This window comes from Sceloporus undulatus, chromosome 4 (genome assembly GCF_019175285.1).
Source record: "Sceloporus undulatus isolate JIND9_A2432 ecotype Alabama chromosome 4, SceUnd_v1.1, whole genome shotgun sequence".
Classification (NCBI taxonomy): Eukaryota; Metazoa; Chordata; class Lepidosauria; order Squamata; family Phrynosomatidae; genus Sceloporus; species Sceloporus undulatus.
In genome coordinates, this window is record NC_056525.1 from 250282741 (window position 1) to 250304809 (window position 22069).

Genomic DNA, 22069 nt, shown 5'->3' on the forward strand with positions numbered 1-22069 from the left:
GCACTTAATACGTAACGCTGAATGCCATGCCCAGGGGTTGCAAAGCTCAGTAGGGTCTCAGTGTTGTCCCTATAAGTCAGAGTCAGACGCAAGGCACAGAATAACAAAAGGTAAGAAGAAGAGAGACAATAAGGAGGCAATACGTTTTTCAAAACTGACAACATTCTGCTGTTGAAAATAAAACGCAGTGGTGCAGATTTATTCCAAAGTTTTGCATTTGATGCATTATAAATGAGAAAGTACAAAAGAATAGCACCTGTGCAACGGCAGCACATGCACAACTGCACTTCCAAAACTCTGGGCTAAATGCAAAACTTTGCATTGCACAAAAATGTCTGATGGCTTCGGTAGGGGAACTTACTCACAGATGAGTAAGAGAGCAAGAGAATTCAAGTCCTTACTATGGACTGCATCATCCAAAATCCACAAAGCAGTGTTACTTTTATTGGGCCAACCAAAATGCACATTATTCTTGTTGCAAGCTTTTCAAAGCTCTGCTGGTTTCTTCATCAGGAAAAGGTGTTAAAATGATACAGGAACAAGAGAGAAAGAAATTGATGAAGTTAGTCACAACCCTGCATTTGGTCCAGATATTGTTGTTGTGGTCCTCAGTTCAGATGATATGGAAGGGTACTGATGCAGGGCGGGCCCCTCCTCCTTCTGGCTGTGTGGATGCTGGGAGATTCAGTCCTAACTATGGTTATACCTGAAGAAGAGGCGCTGGGAGTATCCCAGGTGAGACATCCTGGCCTATGGCACTACCTGCTAAAGTGTCTACCTGCTACAATGCAGCTGCATCTGAAGTCCTGGAGATGTGGCCAAGGGCCCTCTGCATCCTTGGCAGGGCATCTAGGGTGCCAGTCTTGGGGGTGCATGTAGTGCCCCCCAGGGCCCTGTCTGTTCTCCGGTGCTCTTCTAACCAGGGCAGGTGTTGCCACAGGGCTCTCCAGAGCGGAAGAGGCTATAGACGCTGACCAAGGGGAACATGGTGAGGGCGCCCACCATGGAGCCCAGTTGGACCACGGCTCCACACCAGACCAGGGCACTCCGGCCTTCATCTCGCAGAATCACCCCGATCATCAGCTTGACGTAGGAGAGGACCCCGACAAAGAGCACCCAGCACAGGACCTGCAGGGAAAAACAGGGCATCAGGAAGATGAATAATACAATCATAGAGTTGGAAGAGACCCCAAGAAGAGCCATCCAGTCCAACCCCATTCTGCCATGCAGGAACTCACAATCAAAGTATCCCCCTCCAGCCTCTGCTTAAAGACTTCCAAAGAAGGAGACTCCACCATTCTTCCATGGAGCATCTTCCACTGTTGAACAGCTCTAACGCTCCTTAAGCCAGGTGTCCCCCAGCCTATATCTATGGATTTTATTTTTTCTGCCTAAGTGCAGTACATTGCATTTGTCCCGATTGAAATTCGTTTTGATAACTTTGGCCCAGTATTCTAATCTATTAAGATCATTTTGAATGTTGCTCCTCTCCTCTGGGCTATCAGCTGCTCCTCCTAGTTTGGTGTCATCTGCAAACTTGATAAGCATGCCCTCTATTCCTTCATCCACGTCATTGATAAAGATGTGGAATAGCAAACTGGGCCCAGGACAGAGCCCCACTGGACACCCCACTGGTCACTTCTCTCCAGGATGAAGAAGAGGAGGAGCTGTTGCTGAGCAAACTTTGGGTTTGTCTAACCCACATTTTACCAGCTTGTTTGCAAGAATATCATGGAGGACCTTGTCAAAGGCTTTACTGAAATCATGAAGGCAAATGGATGCCCAGACAGCAAAGAGAGCCTTTGGCACATGAGGAAGGTGGGCATAGATATGAATGCATGAGATGGACAGGTGGGTTCTCAAGGAGACAGTGGCATGGAAGGCCTTTTCCTCTAAGGCTCCCTGGACCATTCTGTCCTCTGTTGCTGGAAAACCCCTAACATTCTCTCTCCACCTGTAAAGTTTGGATAGCATCACGTTTCCTGCATGTGAAACCATTGTTTAACCTTTCCCTGCATGGCAGATTGGAGTTGGACAAGATGGCCCTTGAGTTCTCTTCCCGCTCTATGACTCTGCAGCTCGTTGAAGCTTCCAAATAGAGCCCAGAGTGGATTCACTGCTCCCCTGACATCGGAGCCAGAACTGCAGGGTCCAGCATCCACTCCAGGACTTAGAGGAGCAGCAGTCCCCAACACAGGACCCTAGAGTTGGAAGAGACCCCAAAGGTCATCCAATTCAGCCATGCAAGAATGCACCATCAAAGCTCAACAAAGCAGCCATACACCGCCAGGCTGGCTGTTGTACCCCCAGACCTGTGAGATGTCCCACTGTGCTTCCCGCTGACCCTGCAGTGCTGGACATCCCTAAGGCTGCACTGAACACTTCAGCTGGGAGGGTGCAAGCACCACATTCAAATCGCCAGCCCATGGCTACATAGAATCATAGAATTGTAGAGCTGGAAGAGACCGCAAGGGCCATGCAGTCTAACCACCTGCCATGCAGGAAATCTCAATCAAAGCATCCCTGACAGATGGCCATCCAGCCTCTGTTTACAGACCTCCAAAGACAGAGACTCCACTACACTCTGAGGAAGGAGTGTGTTCCACTGTTGAACAGCCCTTACTCTCAGAAAGTTCCTCCAAATGTTGAGCTGGAATCTTTTTTCCTGTAGCTTTCATCCATTACTCCATTGTCTCCCATTCTCTGGAGCAGCAGAAAAAAAGCTTGCTCCCTCCTCAATATGACATCCCTTCAAATATTTAAACAGGGCTATCATATCCCCTCTTAACCTTCTCTTCTCCAGGCTAAACATCCCCAGCTCCCTGAGTCCTTCCTCATAGGGCTTCATGGTTTCCAGACCTTTCACCATTTTAGTTGCCTTCCTCTGGACACATGGCTCCAGTTTCTCAATGTCCTTTTTTGAATTGTGGTGCCCAGAACTGGACACAATATTCCAGGTGGGGCCTGACCAGAGCAGAATAGAGTGGCACTGTTACTTACGATGAGGATGGCTCCGAGAGGCGCATGAAGCAACGGAGGGCAGGGGCTGAGCACCGCCGCGGCCATGATGTAGCAGGCAAGGAAGGATCCGGCCAAAGAGAGGCAGCCCAAGACCACCAGGGACCTGAGAGAGAGAGAGAAAGGAAGGAAGGAAGGAAGGCAGGCAGGAAGGAAGGGGGTGAGGAACAACTTTAGCAGTTCCTCCCAAATCTGACCCCAAAGGGAACCCCATTCTGGGTATTGCTCGTGTTCTGTATGCCAAATCTCACCCCAATGGCCAAAGCGAATGCCATGCTAGCTATCATCCATGTCCTGGATGGAGCACCATTGCTGTGATGCCTCCTCTGGTTCCTCCTCAACCTCCTCTTCACTTTCTTTAAAGCAGGACCACCAGATGTCCTAATAACTGCAAAGATGGACACGGCACTGCAAAATGTAGGACATTCCCCCCCAAAAACCAGAAGGTATTCCAAAATAAAAGCGATCATGCTTCTTAGTCATGCTTAAAAAGAAGCATGTTATGGAATTCCTCCTGGACAGAAGGCTGAAGTGGAGGACATGTCCTGGAAAAGGAGGACTCTGCCTTAAACCCTTAAATCCTCTCTCTACTCCCAACATCTGTTAGTAAGTGAATAGAAACTCCTTTTAAACTTTGATTTAAGTTTGCAGCAAATGAAGTAAGCTGAAAATGAATGAGGAAAGTGGGAGGAAAAGTGAGAAACTGGGACTTTTTTAAAGCAGCTGAAAAAGTGGGAAGGCAGAGGATTAATGGGGGCTGTCCTTCCCAGTTGGGAGGTATGTTATCCTTCCCCTTCCCTTTTAATTTTCCCTCTTTTCCTTACCTCTCATTCTTTGGGTGCATTTACACTGCAGAATGAATGCAGTTTGGCACCACTTTAGCTGCCATGGCACCTTCTTATCCTGGGATTTGTAGTATAGGGGTTTGAGGGTTGGACTATGACTCTGGAGACCAGGGTTCGAATCCTGGCTCAGATATGAATCCCATGGGTGACCTTGGCCAAGTCACACTCTCTCAGCCCCAAGGGAAGGCCTTGGCAAACCCCCTCTGAAGAAATCTTGCCAAGAAAACCCCATGATAGAGTCAACACAGGGTCGCTATAAGTCAGAAATGTCTTGAAGGCAAGACACAACAACAACAGAGGCACCAGCCTTTTTTGGCAGAGAAAGCTACAGACCTTGCAAATCTACAAATCCCAGGATTACTTAGGATGGAGCTGCGGCACTTAAAGTGGGGTCAAACAGCATTATTTCTACAGTGTAGACACACCCTTTGTCATCATACCTTTGTTGTTGTTCATGTCCTTCAGACTTACGGCGACCCTAAGGCAAACCTATCATGGGGTTTTCTTTGCAAACTTCTTCAGAGGGGGTTTGCCATTACCTTCTAATGAGGCTGAGAGAGTGTGACCTGTCCAAAGTCACCCAGTGGGTTTCCATAACTGAGTGGAGTTTTGAACTCTGGTCCAGCATTCAAACCAGTATGCCACACTGACTCTCCATCATATCCTACAAACCCAATGAAATAGACAAAATGGAGCCTGCTTGTCCCCTTCTCTTTCCAGCTGGATTCCTTCTTGGGGGGCCATTCCCTTCCCTTCCCCGCCAGCCCCTTCACCTGTGGGGCAGGAACATCCCCAGGAAGCAGGCCAGAGGGTTGGCCAAGGCGGCCAAAGTGGCTGAAAGGTGGTAGGCAGCGTTCCCATAGGGCAAGCAGGAGTAGGACTGGACGGCTGGCAGGACCCCATTGGTCAAGGCGTTGACCCAGCCCAGCAGCACAAAGATGATGGCCAGCTGGGCCTGGGAATAAGTCCCAGAGCCGAAGGAGCGTCCAGGGGTCCCTCTGATCATGGGCCGCTCCTCCACTGTCTCCTGGGTGCCCACTGTCTTCTCCATTTGCACCCGCGTGTGGTACTTCTCCTTTGCCCGCTCTCTCTTGGCCACTGGCAGGTAGTTGAGGAGGATGAAGGATGCCAGCGAGAGGCCCATCATGCTGGTTAAGAAGAGGAAGAAGGTCTGGACGGAGAAGTGGGGCTCTTGGAGGTCCTCCTGCGGCCTCCCCGTGCCGTTGCCTGTGCCATTGCAGTGGAGGGTGCCCACACCTTGCCCTAAGGCCACCAGGCCAGGCAGGAGGCCGCTCAACCCTTCACCCACGAAGTAGGTGGTCAAGTAGTCCAGCCGCAGCCTCCTCATGTAGGGCAAGAAGGTGACAGAGGAGGTGCAATCTACCAAGGCTAAGAAGAAGAGGAGAGCAAGGAGGGCCGTGCTGCGAGGGATGCCTCCCACTGGGCTGGTGGACCTCCAGAAGAAGGCCAGCAAGAGGCACGCCAGGCAGCCCAAGCTCAGGATGGCGTAGATGACCCCCACCTCGCTCAGCCCCCCTGGGCGGAAGCGGTGGGCCAGGGTGAAGGCCAGGGGTCCCACGTTGGCCAGCTGGATGATGACCGTCAGGTAGGAGGGCAGCAGCCAGCCCTCGGGGGCGCTAGGCACAATGAGGGGCAGCTCTACCCACATGCCGTTGATGGCCACCCAGGAGCCTGTGCCCAGCAGGCAGACCAGGAGGTGGACCGCCAAGCCCATGACAGCCAAGTCAATTTCTTGCCCTACGGACAGCTCTGGAAGAGGAAAACAAGGAGACGAGGCATTAATGGGTCACACACAAGCTAACCATTGACAGATTCATTTGAGCATGGCAGATTTCTCGTGTCAGCAGTGCATAAGAGTACCACATGTAGATGTCCATATGGCTTCCTTGTCACCACCCTCCAGAAACCATCCTTGCATTTTGATAATTCCACCAATGGCCACTCTGTTGCTGGCAGAAGATGGAGAGGACCAGAGAATCCACTGGCTATGGGGTCATCTCACGGATGTCACTGCTCTGTCTCTGGCTATGAGGACGTCACTAGTGGCAGATAGAGGACATCTTTAACTCAGATGCACCGGACGTTTCACGGATAATGTCACTGCCCTCTCTTACAGATGATGTCTCTGTGTCTGGCTATGGGGATGTAGGACATCTTCCAGCCAGATTCACCAGAGGTCTCACAGATGATGCCCCTGCTCTTTTTCTGACTATGGGGATGTTGCTGGAGGCAGACTAAGGACATCTTCTTCCCAGATCCAGTGAAGGTCTCATGGATAATGTCACAGCTTTGTGTCTGGCTATATGATCAGAAGATCAGAAGGCTGGCAGTTTGAGGCCTGAGTGCCACATGATGGGGTGAGCACTTGTCACTAGTCCCAGCTTCTGCCAACCTAGCAGTTCGAAAGCATGCAAGTGCAAATTGATAGATAGCTACCACTTCTCAGTGGGGAGGTAACAGCACTCAGTGCAGTCATGCTGGCCATAGGACCACTGTTCTTTGGACAACACTGGCTCTTTGGCTTAGAAATGGAGATGGGCCCCATCCCCTAAAGTCAGTTACAACTAGACATTCATGTCAAGGGACTACCTTTACCTTTTATGGGGACATAGCGAGAAGCAGACTGAGGACCTCCTCCACCCAGATCCAATGGAGATCTTATGGAAGATGTCACTGCTTTGTGTCTGGCTATGGGGACATAGCCAGAGGCACATGGAGGCCATCTTCCAGCCAGATCCAATGGCCGTCTCATGGATGAAGCCACTGCTTGGTCTCTGGCTATGGCAACATAGCAAGATTCTTCTTTGACTCCTCCACTCTCCACCAGCATCCATGTGGCCATTGGAGGCAGCTATCCTGGGAGGCTTTGGATGCTGCAGAGGGAGGAAGGGAATACCAAGTTCCACAACAACCCCAAAAAGTACATTTGCTTGGGTCATGAAGAAGACGCTGGCCTCAAATCCTCAAACTTCTGGTACTAGGAAAAAATCTCAACCCAGAACCTCAAGGAAGGAAGGGAGCCTAGTTCAGGATGATGGGCCAGGTTGCTTGCATTCGGTGTCACGTTTCCCTTTTTCTTTTTAGGGACACAGAATGTGCAGTTGGGGGGAAATGGTGTAGTTGGAAAACTGGTACTGTGGTCATGCAAAAGTTAAAGGGAAAGCAGAGACAGGAAACACTCATTAAGTTCTTAAAATGACAATACTCATCGCTCTGCGTATCATCTCACTTGCAGCTCTTTGCAGGTTTATGGCCAGGCTGACCCTTTGCTTGTTTGTGCATCACATTGCAGTCTGCCACAATCCTACAACTGTGTGACTGGCTTTAATATTATCCCTAACTTAAATATTACTCCTAACTTATTATTCCCAACTTAAGGGATAGTTTAATTTCATTCTGTCAGTGCACCTGAAAAAGTGGGCTGATATCCACAATTGCTCATACTAAAATAAATGGGATCTGATAGCATGCCCTTTGTTTTTGACAATATTGTCTCCAGTTTCTGGGCACCAAAGCTCAAGAAGGATATGGACAAGCTGGACAGTGTCCAGAGAGGATGACCAAGGTGGCCAGAGGCCTGGAAAGCAAGTCTTATGCTGAGGGAGCTTGGAGAAGAGAAGATGGAGACTCTCTTGTTGTGAGCCTTTATTTCCAACTTTGGGTGATTCTAAGGTAGGCTTGCCATAACCCGGCTGCCCCCGTGAAATTCACGGATTGGAGTGTTTAAACCGTTTCCCGCCCGTTTTGCCCATTCATTCCCGGGTTCCTGCAGACTCCAGGCCAGATTTTGTCAATCTCCAGTCAAGACTTTTGACTGACAAGCTCTGCTTGCCTGGAAGAAGGCAGGATTGGCTCCTTCTCCGCATGTGACCCCCTTAGTCACGCCTCCTCCTCCTCCTCCTCTTCAGCCAAGATGTCTGCCTCCAGGGAGAAGGAGAAGGAGCATGGCAGGGGCTTCCTGGTCTGGCAGACTCCTTTGTCCCCCAGCCTCCGTCCCCAAGGGCTGCTGAGCACCAAGGCAAAAGGCAGGCACAAGGGACTCCCTTTAAAGTCTGTTCTTTTTTTTTCCCTTTCCTTTGGGGCTCCTCTCTGCTCTGCAGGTGGCTATGGTTTCTGGGAGAGAGGAGGAAGGGGGAAGGAGGAGGGAGAAAAAGCCCCAGGCGTCTCTCTCCTCCATCTAAGGCAGCCTCCTCTTCTTCCTCCTCCTCCTTTTCTTCCCCCTTCTTCTTTTCTTTCCTCCTCTTTTCCCTGGAGGACCCAAGGGTTGTTGTGTCTTTGCCTGATCCTGCAGACTGTCATTTGTTTATACTTTCTAATCTGCCTCTACATGAACCTATCATGTGTTTTAAATTTGAATTTTGTCATTGTGCTGGCCAAATGGCCCTAATAAAGTTATTATTATTATTATTTCCTCCTCTTCTTCCTCCTCTTCTGTTGTAATTGTGTAGAGTTCCCTTGGCATAGTTTCTTCAAAGGAGGAGAGGATTGCCTTTACTTTCTCCTAAGAGGCTGAGAGAGTGTGACTTGCCCAAGGTCTCCCACTGGGTTTGCAGGGCCATTCTGGCTCCTCCAATTCTCCAGCCACCAAGCCAGCCCCCTCTTCTTCCCTCCTTCTTCTTTTCTTTCCTCCTCTTCTGTTGTTTTTGTTGTAGCTATTGTGTGCCTTCAACTCCTTTCTGACCTATGGCAGCCCTGTCTGGATGTGGGAATTGTAGTTTGCAGAATGGCTGTGGCACCAGAGACTTAGAACTGAAAAGCACTTTGAGACCATAATAAGGCAAATTTATCCTGGGGTTTCTTGGCAAGATTGTATTCTGAAGAGGTTTGCTGCCTGACCTCTCATCTCTCCTTGAGGCTGAGAGAGTGGAGAGTAGGACTTGCCCATACTCTATTTGTTAATTCCAACCTTTTGGAACTTCTAGTATTGTCATTATGATTCTTCACATAATGGTCTACCTTTCAGGATTACACTTGTCAAGAATGTTCACACATATTAAAATATTCTATGCTAACAAATTGGACACACAAGTGCAGTAACAGCCAAAATCTACTATGCAGTGATACCTGTATAGTACCAACCAAAATGCACAAAATATATCATGCAAGCTTTCAAAGCTCCACTGACATCTTCATTAGGCAAAAGTGTTAAAAATCTAACAGAAGCAAGCAAGCAAGAAAGAGAAAATGATAGTGTAAATGTGCTATGTGTGTGTGTGTTTTAGAATTGGGTGTGTGTGTGTGGCCAGAAAGGGAATTACATTCCTGACATCTGTCCAGGAATAATGTCAAAATGTCCTCCATTTTGATCATGCCTAAGAAACATGCATTTAGATTAACATTTTTTTTTAAATCACCAATTTTTTTGTGTGTCCTCCATTTTTAGAAATGTTGTCCTACATTTGAAAATGTTGTCCTATTCTTGTCCTACATTTGTCCCGGTTTGGAGGTCCTGACTTATGGCAACCCTATTCTAAGGCGACTCTATCACTGGATTTTCTTGGCCGAATTTGTTCAGAAGGGTTTTCCCCCCATTGCCTTCCTCTGAGGCTGAGAGAGTGTGACTTACCCATGGTCACCCAGTGGTCAAGTGAGGGTTTGACTCCTGGTCTCCAGAGTCACAGTCCAATGCTCGAACCGCTATACCGTTCTGGCCTGTGTGGTTCTGCCTTTCTTTCTTAAAATCTGTGCATTTGGAGCATCCCTCCTTCACTGTTTTGGACAATGGCACTGATCCAAGCGGAGGCACCCCTCCGCTGACCTCAGGATGGGTCCTCTTTCCCCCAAATCCTACTAGACCTCCCTCCCTGAATCCAAAGAAACCTCCAAGCAGCTGATAAAACCAGGAGGCCAATGTTCTGTCTGGTTTTGCACCCGGGGCCTGAGAGTCTGGACAACGAAAGGCAAAGGCAAGTGTAAATTCCAAGGAGGAGATAAGCAGAGATAGTGAAACCTTGGGAGAGAACAGAGGAGTCCTTTAGGAAGCAAGGAGGGACAGTTTCTGCCTCTTCTCACTTTCTCCCATCTGCCTGCTTGAAAAGTTTTGAACCTCAGAGAGCTAAGAAGGATGACTGTTTCTGTCCCTAAACGACAAAAGAGGGATGCCTTTATAGGGCCAACCCAAATGTGCATTGTTCTGCTTGCAAGCTCAGGATCAGGATCACATAACCCATGCTCTATGTTCTACGTAAGCATTTCTCAGTGTTTTTGTGCTGTCAATCTTCCTTTCTCATGTTAATTTGGGGGTTTTCTTTTTTAATGAATAAATTTTATTCCCCCCCCCCCAAAAAAAGGACGTGTTGCAAGCTTTGGGAGCTCCACTGGCTTCTTCATCAGGGCAAGCTGTTCCTTCATTGTGTTAAGATCAGAAATCATGGGGCGTTGTGCATTAGGCATTTCTAAAAACCAGTTTTTATTTTCCCTCTATTTACACATTAGCAATTTCTCTATGCATTTTCTCACACACCAGGATCACATAACTGCACCCCATTTATCTGAACAGGTCCTACATACTTTCCTATCATTCCATAAAACCCTTCAGTGTTTTCAAAAGCCATGCATTCGCACTAGACTCCTTCCAATCCTTCCTAAACCACGCTTTTTGACAATATAATTGCATTATGTATTTATTGCATTTTGCATGATGTATTCATGTGTTTGCTACTAGTATCCCTACCAAGCAGGTTTTTACATTCAGTTATGGTAAATTTTGTCTATCATGGAGTCTTTTTTGCCTTCCTTTGGGATACTGCTGCAATAGAGTCTCTTGCCGGTGTTCGATGCTTCCTGGCTATTTCCTCACTGTTCAGAGGTGCCTTAGTTGTGGCTTCTCTCCACTGCGTCTGCGCAAGAAGGCTTCTGGGAAATATCATTTCAGAAACATTGTTTTGTGGTGCCACCAGCTGCCAGGGGAGGGAATATGTTCAGAGAATCATAGAGTTGGAGGAGACCCCCAAAGGCCCTCCAGTCCAACCCCTTCTTCTGCCAGGAACACACCGTCAAAGCACTTCCAATAAACGGCCATCCAGCCTCTGCTTAAAGACCTCCAAAGAAGGAGACGCCATGACCCTCTGAAGCAGCAGCACTGTCCACTTTCAAACAACTCTGACCATCAGGACATTCCTCCTAACATTTAGGTGGAATCTCTTTTCCTGGAGCTTGCATCCATTGCTCCATTGTGTCCCATTCTCTGGAGCAGCAGGAAACAAGCTTGCTCCATCCTCAACATGACACCCCTTCAAATACTTTAAAAGGGCAATCATATCACCCCTTAACCTTCTCTTCTCCAGGCTAAGCAACCCCAATTCCCTGAGTCTCTCCTCATAGGGCTTCATGGTTTCCAGACCCTTCACCATTTTAGCCGCCCTCCTTTGGACACATGGCTCCAGTTTCTCAATGTCCTTTTTGGACTGTTTTGCCCAGAAGTGGACCCAGGATTATTCCAGGTGGGGCCTGACCAGAGCAGAATAGAGGGGCACTATTGCTTCCCTTGATCTAGACACTATGCTTCCATTGGTGCAGCCTAAAATCGCATTGGTCTTTTTAGCTGCTGCATCACACTGTTGACTAATGGTCAGCTTATGGTCTACTTGGACTCCTAGATCCCTTTCACACGTAGAAGACTCCTTAAGCCAGGTGTCCCACATCCTATATCCATGCATTTCATTTTCTCTGCCTAAGTGCAGTACCTCCCCTCCCTGTTGAAATTAATTTGTTAGCATTCTCTGTCCTGTATCCCTCAGATCCAGACCACAGCCAAGGCTTCTAGATTGCCAAAATCCGACCATATCTCTCCGCCTCTACTGCCAAGATCCTGGTCCATGCCCTAGTGATCTCACGACTTGATTACTGTAATGTCCTCCTGGCTGGGCTTCCTTTTTATCACCTCCGTCCTTTAATCTCTGTCCAGCATTCAGCTGCACGCATTATCACTTCCACCCACCGCTCTGACCACATCTCTCCTGTCTTGGCATCCCTTCACTGGCTCCCCCTCCCTTTCCGCATTCAGTATAAGCTCCTGCTGTCGACATTCAAAGCCCTCCATGGACTGGCCCCTCCTTACTTATCCGACCTTCTTTCTCCTCACCTTCCCACCAGGGCCCTCCGTTCTGGTAGTCAAGGGTTCCTGTCCCAGCCCAGGATTTCCTCTGCCCCATCCCGGATTCGCCCCTTTTCACTTGCTGCCCCTCACTCCTGGAACCTTCTTCCTCCACAAGCAAGAGCCATCACTTCTTTAACCAGCTTCAAAACGGAGCTGAAAACCATCCTATTCCGAGAAGCCTTCCCAGGCATCGCATAGTCGCTTACTATCTGATGTTCTGTTGTTGGCTGTTTATCGATCCATTTCCTGTATTGCTATGTACTGTACTGTATATGTATTATCCTACTTGTGATTATGTATTTTCTCTGGATAATGATTAACCTTCCATTTTGAAGCCAAGCCCTCCCTTCAGTCCATCTGCCTTGGTCCAGGCCTCGGAGGTAGAGATGAACTGCTGGACCTCTTACCCTTTCCCGTCACCACCCCCTTCTCCTTCTGTGTCATGTCTTTTTAGATTGGAAGCCTGAGGGCAGGGAACCGTCTAACTAAAAAGATTGAATGTACAGCGCTGTGTAAATTTACAGCGCTTCATAAATAAAGGTTAATAATAATAATCATGATCTTCCTGGGCTCCCTCTGCCCACCGCCAGCCACCCGCATCCTCCTCAGCCTCTGCCCAAGGGATTCAGAAGGGCCGGCCATAGCAACGTGACCCCTGCTGCTCGGTTAGCCTTTCACCTCTCCCTGGGCCTCCCTCCCTGGGCTTTGGACCTGGCCCAGGGCAGAGCGGAGGGAACAAGGTCTGCCCAAATCTCCCCTGGGCTTCAGTGAACCCTTTTGGACCTCCTTCCAGAGAGAGGGTGAGGAGGCGCACCAGTCTTGCAAGGGCTGAAACAAACCCATTCATCTCAAATGCACCAGAACAATCCTGTGGATCCTGATCACAGGTTGCTGCTGTTCCTCCTCCTCCTCCTTCTTCAAGGCAGGGAATGGGGGCCATGGATAGTTATTCCCTCCCTAAACCCTGGCTTTTTCTGTCCTCTGTTTAAGAGATTTCCGTTAATAAATAAAACTAACATGCTCCAGTTTCTCAGCCTCCTTTCTGAACTGTGTTGCCCAGAACTGGACACGGGAATATTTCAGGTGAGGCCAAAGCCGAATAGAGGGGCACTATGACTTCCCTTGATCTGGACACTATACTTCTCTTGATGGAGCCTAGAATCGCATTGGCCTTTTTAGCTGCCGCATCGCACTGTTTAGGTAAGGCTTCAGCTGGAATAGCCCTGTGTCGAGTTCTGTTGAGAAACTGGAACCGTCTCCAAAGGAGGGCAACCAAAATGGTGAAGGGTCTGGAAACCACCAAGTCCTATGCTGAGAGACTTAGGGAGCTGGGGATGTTTAGCGTGAAGGAGAAAGGTTAAGAGGCAATGATGATAGCCCTGTTTAAGTCTGTGAAGGAGTGTCATTTTGAGGCAAGCTTGTTTTCTGCTGCTCCAGAGAAATGGATCCAGAACAATGGATACAAACTAAAGGAAAAGAGATGCCACCTAAACATTAGGAAGACCTTCCTGATGATAAGAGATATTTGGTGGTGGAACACACTCCTTCCCAGAAGGTTTTGGTGGAGTCTCCTTCTTTGGAGGCTGTCTCTAAGCAGAGGCTGGATGGCCATTTGTCAATGGGGATGCTTTGAGGGAGAGTTCCTGCAGGGCAGAAGAAGGGGCTTGGACTGGATCAGGGACCTTTTGGGGGTCCATTCTTTTAATCTCTCAGTGTAGAAACTGAGCACCAGCTGCCCTGGAACCTGTCCATCCTTTCTCTAGTCAAACCCACAGCTGTTAAACCCCACTTTTGCCACCTTTCCCACAGACATGCGCACTCCATGGATGATGAGTCGAAAACAAATCCTTCTAAAACCAATGGTGCTCCCGCTGCCCTGCCAGATTTCAGGAGCAGCCAGCATAAGGTAGGCAACTAACCATAATGCAAACACATTCAATCAGGACTAGGCCTTTGTGTGTCTTGAGACTTAAAAAAGTTCTTAGAGCATGTACTAAGAAGAATCCTTTTGGTTATCTAAATGTTTAGTTTAGCATCTGCATTGAAATGACTATTACAGAAGTGAAAGAGAGGCGAGGAATTTGTCAGCAGGGAGAGTCTGTATGTAGGTTGAGGTCTATGTATATAAATGGACATTTTAATCTCATCAGCACAAACTACTTGAAGGGAGGAAGCCTTCTTTACCTGTTCATTCATTCATTTAATTTGGATGTGACTTTTCTCCCAACAAGGACCCAAAGCATCATCATATTCATGATATGACTGTACATTTTTGCATTTTTTTTTTGTGTAATTTATTTTTTTTTTTTTTTGCATTAGCATTTTGGAACAAATATGTTTACTGCACACATCTCAATATTTAGAGGCACTTAGAGATGTAATGCAAACATAATTTGTATGCAATCAAATTAAGCTAATGTCAAATTGTAATGACTCTGGGAAAAAATAGAATGAGCTCTATAAGTTATATTTTCAAGCAAGTCTTTATAGAAAAGAAAGTTGTTGGTAACTAAGATGATCTAATGATATAAACGGTGTGATAGAAAGGAATCATGCAAGATGACACTCTTCATGTTAGCAAGGCTGAATTGTACTTAAACCTTTCATGGAAAGTGATTAATATAAGCAATAAACATTCAGAATTATATATTGCTAGATGAATAATAGTAGAAAGGTTTTAGAGAGGCTCATATTAATATACCAATATTGCTCCCAATGAGAAAGTATAGGAAGTACATATGCTTTTTCCTCTTGTATATAGATTTATATTTGCAAAATGTTAAGCATATTTTATAAATTTGTACCTTTTTCTGTATAGGTTCCTTTTCTACTGTATTTGAATTTGTGTAATGTAAAAATATAAAATAAAAAAATATTTAGAGGCATTATCTATAATTCAAGATACTGGAAACATAAGGAAATAAGAGCTTAGTGAGTTCCTAAAGGAGTTCTTTATTTGTCAACTAAGTTGAACGAAACAGAACAAAGAGGGACAGAAACATCGTTGTCTTTATAGTTTCTGGTCAGAATAAAACCAGTGTATGAGAAAAGCATAAAGAAACGGATACAGAGATGTCCTCTGAAGCAAATCAAGTCGGAACGGAGAGATGGAAGTCAAGCGAAGAAGACAAACTCAAACTGTACCCGGGAAGTCAATATTATAGGTTTGATATAATTTTTACTTAATCAATAAAAATATATTTTTAAAAATAACTGTACACTTGAAGATCAATAACCTTGTTTTCAAGGCTCATCTTGCAAATTTGGATTGATCTTCTTCTCATGGCAGAAATGGTTTTGAGAAGAAGGAGGCTGTCTTTGGGGAGCATGAGGCTTTCTCCCTGTGTCTGAATGGCCCCCATCCCATGCAAAGGCCACCCCTCTTGGCCCAATGGTTCCTTACCTGATGGAAGGAGGTGCCCCTTGGCTTCTGGCGCTGCAAAGGGAGCCCAGCAGGGAGTGGCCCTCCTTCTCTTCTCTCCTCCATCTCCTTCCTTGCGAAGGCCACACTCCCAGCTTTGCATGAAGGCCGGGAGGCGTGCCATGGGCTCCTGGCCAAGGGCTGGGTTGAATCCTCCTGGCCTGCTTGGCTTCCTTGCCTTTGGCCTTGGCTTCTTGGGCATGGGGCCAAGACCAGGCCACCCTCCAATGTCCACATGAAGGGGACAAGCTAAGCACCACCGAGCCCCATTCGGTCCAGAAGGAGAATGTCCGGCTGGCAAAGCTTGGTGCCTCTCTATTCTGCTTTGGTCAGGCCTCACCTGGAATAATCCTGTGTCCAGTTCTGGGCACCAAAAATTCAAAAAGGATGTTGAGAAACTGGGACCGTGTCCAAAGGAGGGCCACCAAAATGAAACCATGCCTTATGAGGAAAGACTTAGGGAGATGCTGGGTAGGTTTAGCCTGGAGAAGAGAAGGTTAAGGGGTGATATGATAGTCCTTTGATGGAGAGTTCCTGCATGGCAGAATGGGGTTGGAATGGATGGCCTTTGGGGGTCTCTTCCAACTCTAGGATTCCATGATTCTAAGCAATGCTGCTGCAACAGCCAGCTGCCAGTTCCTTGTTCCTTAACTGGGGCAATACTTTGGAACTGGGCAGAATGGGAGGAAGGGATCGGGTCCATTTGGCCTCCTCTGAAGAGAATGTGGAATGAAGGGACACAGCTCCAGGCAGAAGTCAGACCTTTAAAGGCCTGTGCAACTAGTGGTTTGTGTCTTGGGCTGAGACTCTGGAGACCAGGGTTGAGTTTTGTTTTAATTTTAGCACGATGCCTTAGAGAGCCGGCGTGGTTTGAGCGTAGGACTCAGACTCTGGAGACCAGAGTTCGATTTCCTGCTCAGAGATGAAACCCACTGGGTGACTTTAGGCAAGTCACACTTTCTCAGCCTCAGAGGAAGGCAATGGCAAACCCCCCGGATAGGTTTGCCTTAGGGTCACCAGGAGTCAGAAATAACTTGAAGGCACATTGCAACAAACAGCTTGGATCCAGCCTATCTGAAAGGCTGCCTCTTTCAAAATGAGCCTTAGCTGCCTTTGGGGAGACCCCAATGTACGGCAACACTCTGGACAAAGCATCTTCAGGAGCGCCCCGTCCTCCACTGCTCTGCTTTGGCCTTGCAGCTTTGGGAGCCCCTGACCTCCCGAATTGAGTCCATCCGTCTGGCGTGGGGCCTTCCTCTTTCTGCTGCCTTCTAACTTTCCTAGCCTTATTGCTTTTTCCCAGTGAGTCCTGCCTTCTCAGGGTGAGTTCCTGCATGGCAGAAGGGCATTGGACTGGAGGGCCCTTCTTGGGGTCTCTTCCAATTTTATGAGTCTATGTGTCCAAAGTACTACAACCTCAATTTGATCATTTGGGTCTCCAGGGACATTCCCGGCTTGATTTCCTCAAGGACCCATTTGTTCGTCTTTTGGGCTGTCCATGGGGTCCTCAGCACTCTTCCCCAGCACTGCATCTCAAAGGAGTTGGTGGCCTTTGGGGTCTCTTTCCAGTGCTACAGTTCTGTAATCTGTGGACAAGGTTCAGTGGCTGTTGCCATTCCTCTTCCCACCAAGAATCATAGAGTGGGAAAACACCCCAAGGGTCATCCGATGCAACCCCTTCCTTTGGTCATGCAAAAAGACACCATCGAAACCCTCCCTGGGACAGATGGCCATCCAGCCTCTGCTTGGAAACCTCCAAAGGAGGAGACTCCACCGCTCTCCATGGAGGCAGCAGTGTCTTCCACCATTAAACAGCTCTGTCAGGAAGGTCCTCTTCTGGCTTGCATCCATTGCTCTGGGTCCTTTTTTCTGGAGCAGCAGAAAAGAAGATTGCTCCCTCCTCAATGTGACATCCCTTCAAATATTTAAACAGGGCTATCATATCACCCCTTAACCTTCTCTTCTCCAGGCTAAACATCCCCAGCTCCCTAAGTCTCTCCTCATAGGGTTCCATGGTTTCCAGACCCTTCACCATTTCAGTTGCCCTCCTTTGGACACAAGGCTTCAGTTTCTCACTGTCCTTTTTGAATTGTGGGGCCCAGAACTGGACACAGGATTATTCCAGGTGAGGTCTGACCCAAGCAGACTGGAGTGGGGTGATGACCTCTGTCCATCTAGTGCAGTGGTTCCCAATGTTGGACCTCCAGATGATTTGGGCTTTAGCTCCCAAAATTCCTGACCATTGACCATGCTAGCTGGGGGTTTTGGGAGATGAAGTCCAAACATTTGGATGGCTATAAAGTTTGGGAACCCCTGACCTAGAGTGTTGAGCCCCTTTTGACCCAGCCTTGCCCATTATGAGGGCATCTCACCCCTCCATGTTAGGAAAGGCTTCCTCCAATTGAGTGTTTGCAAGCCACAATGCAGTGAAAGGTGGGGCTAGAGGGCCAGCAAGAGGCAGGGGCTCCAGGAAAGGCTTCCTTGGCAAAGACAATCTGGAGGGTGCTTCACACATACACAAACACATGCACAAATGGCTTGCAAGCAGATGCCCAGGGGTTCAAGATAACCTTTGGCCGGTCTTGTGAGTGTTTACAGCAAGAGCCTCGAGTTTCTCCATGCAGCAGCTTTGCTGCTCACCTGACATGGCTCAGAACAAAGAGGGGTCTGTCGGGCACAAAGGCCTCCCAGAGTTCAAGAGGGGGACACACAACTGATGCGCGGTCGCGCATGTGTATACATCACACTCAGACATGGAGTATTTTGACATAGCTGGAAACATCAGGCAGCTCCATAAGGATTTCAGGGTTGGAAATGCTGTTTGGAGGGAACACTATCAAAACAGCTCTTACTGTCAGGAAGTTCCTCTGAATGTTGAGCTGGAATCTCTTCCTGTGGTTTGAATGCATTGCTCCATTGTGTCCTATTCTCTGGAGCAGCAGAAAACAAGCTTGCTCCCTCCTCAATATGACATCCCTTCAAGTATTGAAACAGGGCTCTCATATCCCCTCTTAACCTTCTCTTCTCCAGGCTGAACATCCCCAGCTCCCTCAGTCGTACCTCATAGGGCTTCATGGTTTCCAGACCTTTCACCATTTTAGTCGCTCTCCTTTGGACACATGGCTCCAGTTTCTCAATGTCCTTTTGGAATTGTTTTGCCCAGAACTGGACACAATATTCCAGGTGGGGCCTGACCAGAGCAGAATAGAGTGGCACTATTACTTCTCTTGATCTAGTTGCTATACTTCTATTGATGCAACCTAAAATCGCATTGGCCTTGTTAGCTGCCGCATCACACAGTTGGCTCGTGTTCAACTTGTGGTCTGCTTGGACTCCCATATCTCTTTCACATGTGTAAGTCTCTCATTCAGCCAGATGTCCCCCATAATCCTATATCTATGCATTTCATTTTTCTGCCCTAAGTGCAGTACCTTACATTTCTCCGTGTTGAATTTCATTTTGTTAGCCTTGGCCCAGCTTTCTAGTCTATTCAGGTCATTTTGAATCTTGATCCTGTCCTCTGGAGTATTAGCTACTCCTCCTTCAAATACAAGAGGATGCAAAGCAAGAGAGAGGCACCGTCTCGCTGATGCTCTATGGACATCTGTGAGTGATACTAACAGCCACAAACCTGAAATGTTAAAATGACAACTGTGCCACTTCAGACTGCGTTACTTTCTTTTAGGTCCCATGTTTATGAAGGCGAAGGCGAATGGAAGTCCAAGGAACAGAGTCTGATTGTCTTCAAAAGGGAGCAATAGACTTTTCAAACCAGTGCTTAAGCTTTTCACATCTCAAACGGTTTAAATTTTTTCCGCTAGCTATGACAGATGATAATTGTGAAAAATAAATTTGGGGAAAATAGATTCTCTCTGGTTTGAGCAGCTAGGATCCTATGCGCAAGAAGATGGAAAGAGACTGAGATTCCTGACCTTTCAGGATGGAAGGTGAAGATGTGCGACTCTATGGAAAATGATAAACTAACTTTGCTACTTAGAGATGTCCCAATAGAAGAATTTGATCAAGATAAATGTTTGAAGTCATTACTATTAAGATACATAAAATGCAGATAAATAATATTCAGATGCATATGCCAATAGTCAGAAAATGTTTGGAGTACGATGCCTCAGATTATGTCGGCATTTGAACATGTCTTGCAAAAGTCAGAATTCAGAACGAGAAACTAACTTCTGAATGCAACGGTCTTTACAGAATCGGTCAAAGAATAAGACAGAGGTATAAGGAAAACAAGAGCAAATGAAGCAAAAGGTATGACTTTCTTTGTAAAGCAGACTATGGAAATCAGGAAGGAAGTACCGGATGTTTGTAGAAAGTGATTGTTAGTTTGTGTTTATGTTTGCATGGTTTGTTTTGTGTTTCTGGTTTTATAATTTGTCTCTGTAAATAAAATTATTATTTTTTTAAATTGCTTGATTTGCTCCAACACTTTGCAATTGTTTAGCAGAAAGACAACCACGTTTTGCAACGGTCCTAGGATTGAAAAACCCAACTTTTGGTGCATGTTTGGAGCAAACTGGACAATGCTGGATTTCGGAGTGTTCACTACAAGCCTCACAAGCTGTTAGTACAAACTGGGAGCCAGCTTTTAAAAGCCAACCTGCATTGCTCTTGCTCGTCTTCATCATCATCACCACCACCATCATCATCATCATTATCCAGTACTAACCGAATTCCCCCAAGAAGACGAACTCCTCCAAGGCCAGCACTCTGGGTCCCTATCAAGGCCTCAAATTGCTGGGGAGATAAAGGAATTCCAGGAAGATAAAGAACACAACCTTGTCCCTGGCAAGGCTGGGGGCTTATAAACAAAGCCTTTCCCTCCCAACACAAAGGGACAGCCCAGATGTCTTCTGCTTCCTCTGTGCCAAGAACATGCCAGCGGCACGCAGCCAGGACTGGTCAAGCAGGGCCCCTTAGCTACAGCCACCAGCTCCTGGGGAGAGGCTACAAAAGGCCCAGGCAATTGGTTCAGCCTTGAGCACAGAAAGGCAGCTACAGGCACAGCCCCCAAAACAAGTCCCCTGACAATAAAACTCCTTTTTACAAAACCTTTACACCCAGAGCCACCCTTTTCCTCCCTGTCCTATCTAACTGAAAGGTTTATAGCATTAGCATTAGAAGGATGGCAGCTGGTAAAATGTGGACTAGGCAAAGTAACTGTTACATGGATTTGTAACTGATTGACCAGCCAAACCCAAAGGCTGCTCAGCCATGGCTCCTTTTCATCCTGGAGAGAAGTGACCAGTGGGGTGTCCAGTGGGGCTCTGTCCTGGGCCCAGGGCTATTCAACATCTTTATCAATGACCTGGATGACAGAATTGGGAGCACACTTATCAAATTTGCGGATGACACCAAATTAGGAGGAGTAGCTAATACTCCAGAGGACAGGATCAACATTCAAAATGATCTGAATAATAATAATAATAATAATAATAATAATAATAATAATAATAATAATACGTTTTATTTATAGACCGCTATTCCGCAATGATCATAGCGGTGTACAGTAAGAATAGAATAGACTAGAAAGCTGGGCCAAAGTTAACAAAATGAACTTCATCAGGGAGAAATGTAAGGTACTATACTTCAGGCGGAGAAATGAAATGCACAGATATAGGATCATGGGGGACACCTGGCTGAATGAAACTACATGTGAAAGGGATCTGGGAGTCCAAGTAGACCACAAGTTGGACATGAGTCAACAGTGTGACGCAGCAGCTAACAAGGCGATTTTAGGCTGCATCAGTAGAAGTATAGCGTCTAGATCAAAGGAAGTAATAGTGCCACTGTATTCTGCTCTGGTCAGTCCCCACCTGGAATATTGTGTCCAGTTCTGGGCACCACAATTCAAAAAGGACATTGAGAACCTGGAGCCATGTGTCCAGAGGAGGGCGACTAAAATGGTGAAAGGCCTGGAAACCATGAAGCTCTGAGAGGAAAGACCCAGGGAGTTGTGTATGCTCAGCCTGGAGAAGAGAAGGTTAAGAGGTGATATGATAGCCCTGTTTAAATATTTGAAGGGGTGTCATATTGAGGAGGGAGCAAGCTTGTTTTCTGCTGCTCTAGAGAATAAGACACAATGGATTCAAACTGCAGAAAAGAGATTCACCTCAACATTAGGAAGAACGTCCTGATGGCAAGAGCTGTAGGACAGTGGAACAGACTCCCTTAGAGTGTGATGGAGTTTCTGTCTTGGGAGATTTTTAAGCAGAGGCTGTTGGGGATGCTTAGATTGTGAGTTCCTGCATGGCAGGGAGTGGGACTGGATGGCCCTTGGGGTCTCTTCCAACTCTATGGAGCCCTGGTGGCACAGTGGTTCAATGCCTGTACTGCAGCCATTCACTGAAAACCACAAGGTTGCGAGTTCAAGACCAGCAAAAGGGCCCAAGCTCGACTCAGGCTTGCATCCTTCCGAGGAGGGAGCTAAAATGAGTACCCAGACTGTTGGGGGCAAATTAGCTTACTTGCTGTCCACCGCTATGATCTTTGGAATAGCGGTATACAGAATCCCTTATTGAGCATGACAGCAAAACAGAGAGGAAAGGGCAGAGCAAGGAGGACTGCCTCAACAGCTACCAACCAATGTTTTAAAACAGGGTACTATCATTTTTGCCTCCCAAATGGAAATGGTAACAAGGATGGAGA

At 47.2% G+C, this 22069-nt stretch overlaps 1 protein-coding gene across 1 annotated transcript; it reads right to left on the reverse strand.

The window, feature by feature from the left end:
* Positions 1-163: 163 nt before the first annotated feature.
* Positions 164-15800, reverse strand: LOC121929720 (solute carrier family 52, riboflavin transporter, member 3-B-like). The gene is made up of 4 exons (XM_042465576.1): positions 15386-15800; positions 4637-5633; positions 3001-3124; positions 164-1128 (listed from the first exon to the last, which is right to left on the reverse strand). The coding sequence occupies exons 1-4, from the start codon at positions 15603-15605 to the stop codon at positions 916-918; spliced, it is 1554 nt and encodes a 517-aa protein (XP_042321510.1). The 5' UTR covers positions 15606-15800; the 3' UTR covers positions 164-915.
* Positions 15801-22069: the final 6269 nt, after the last annotated feature.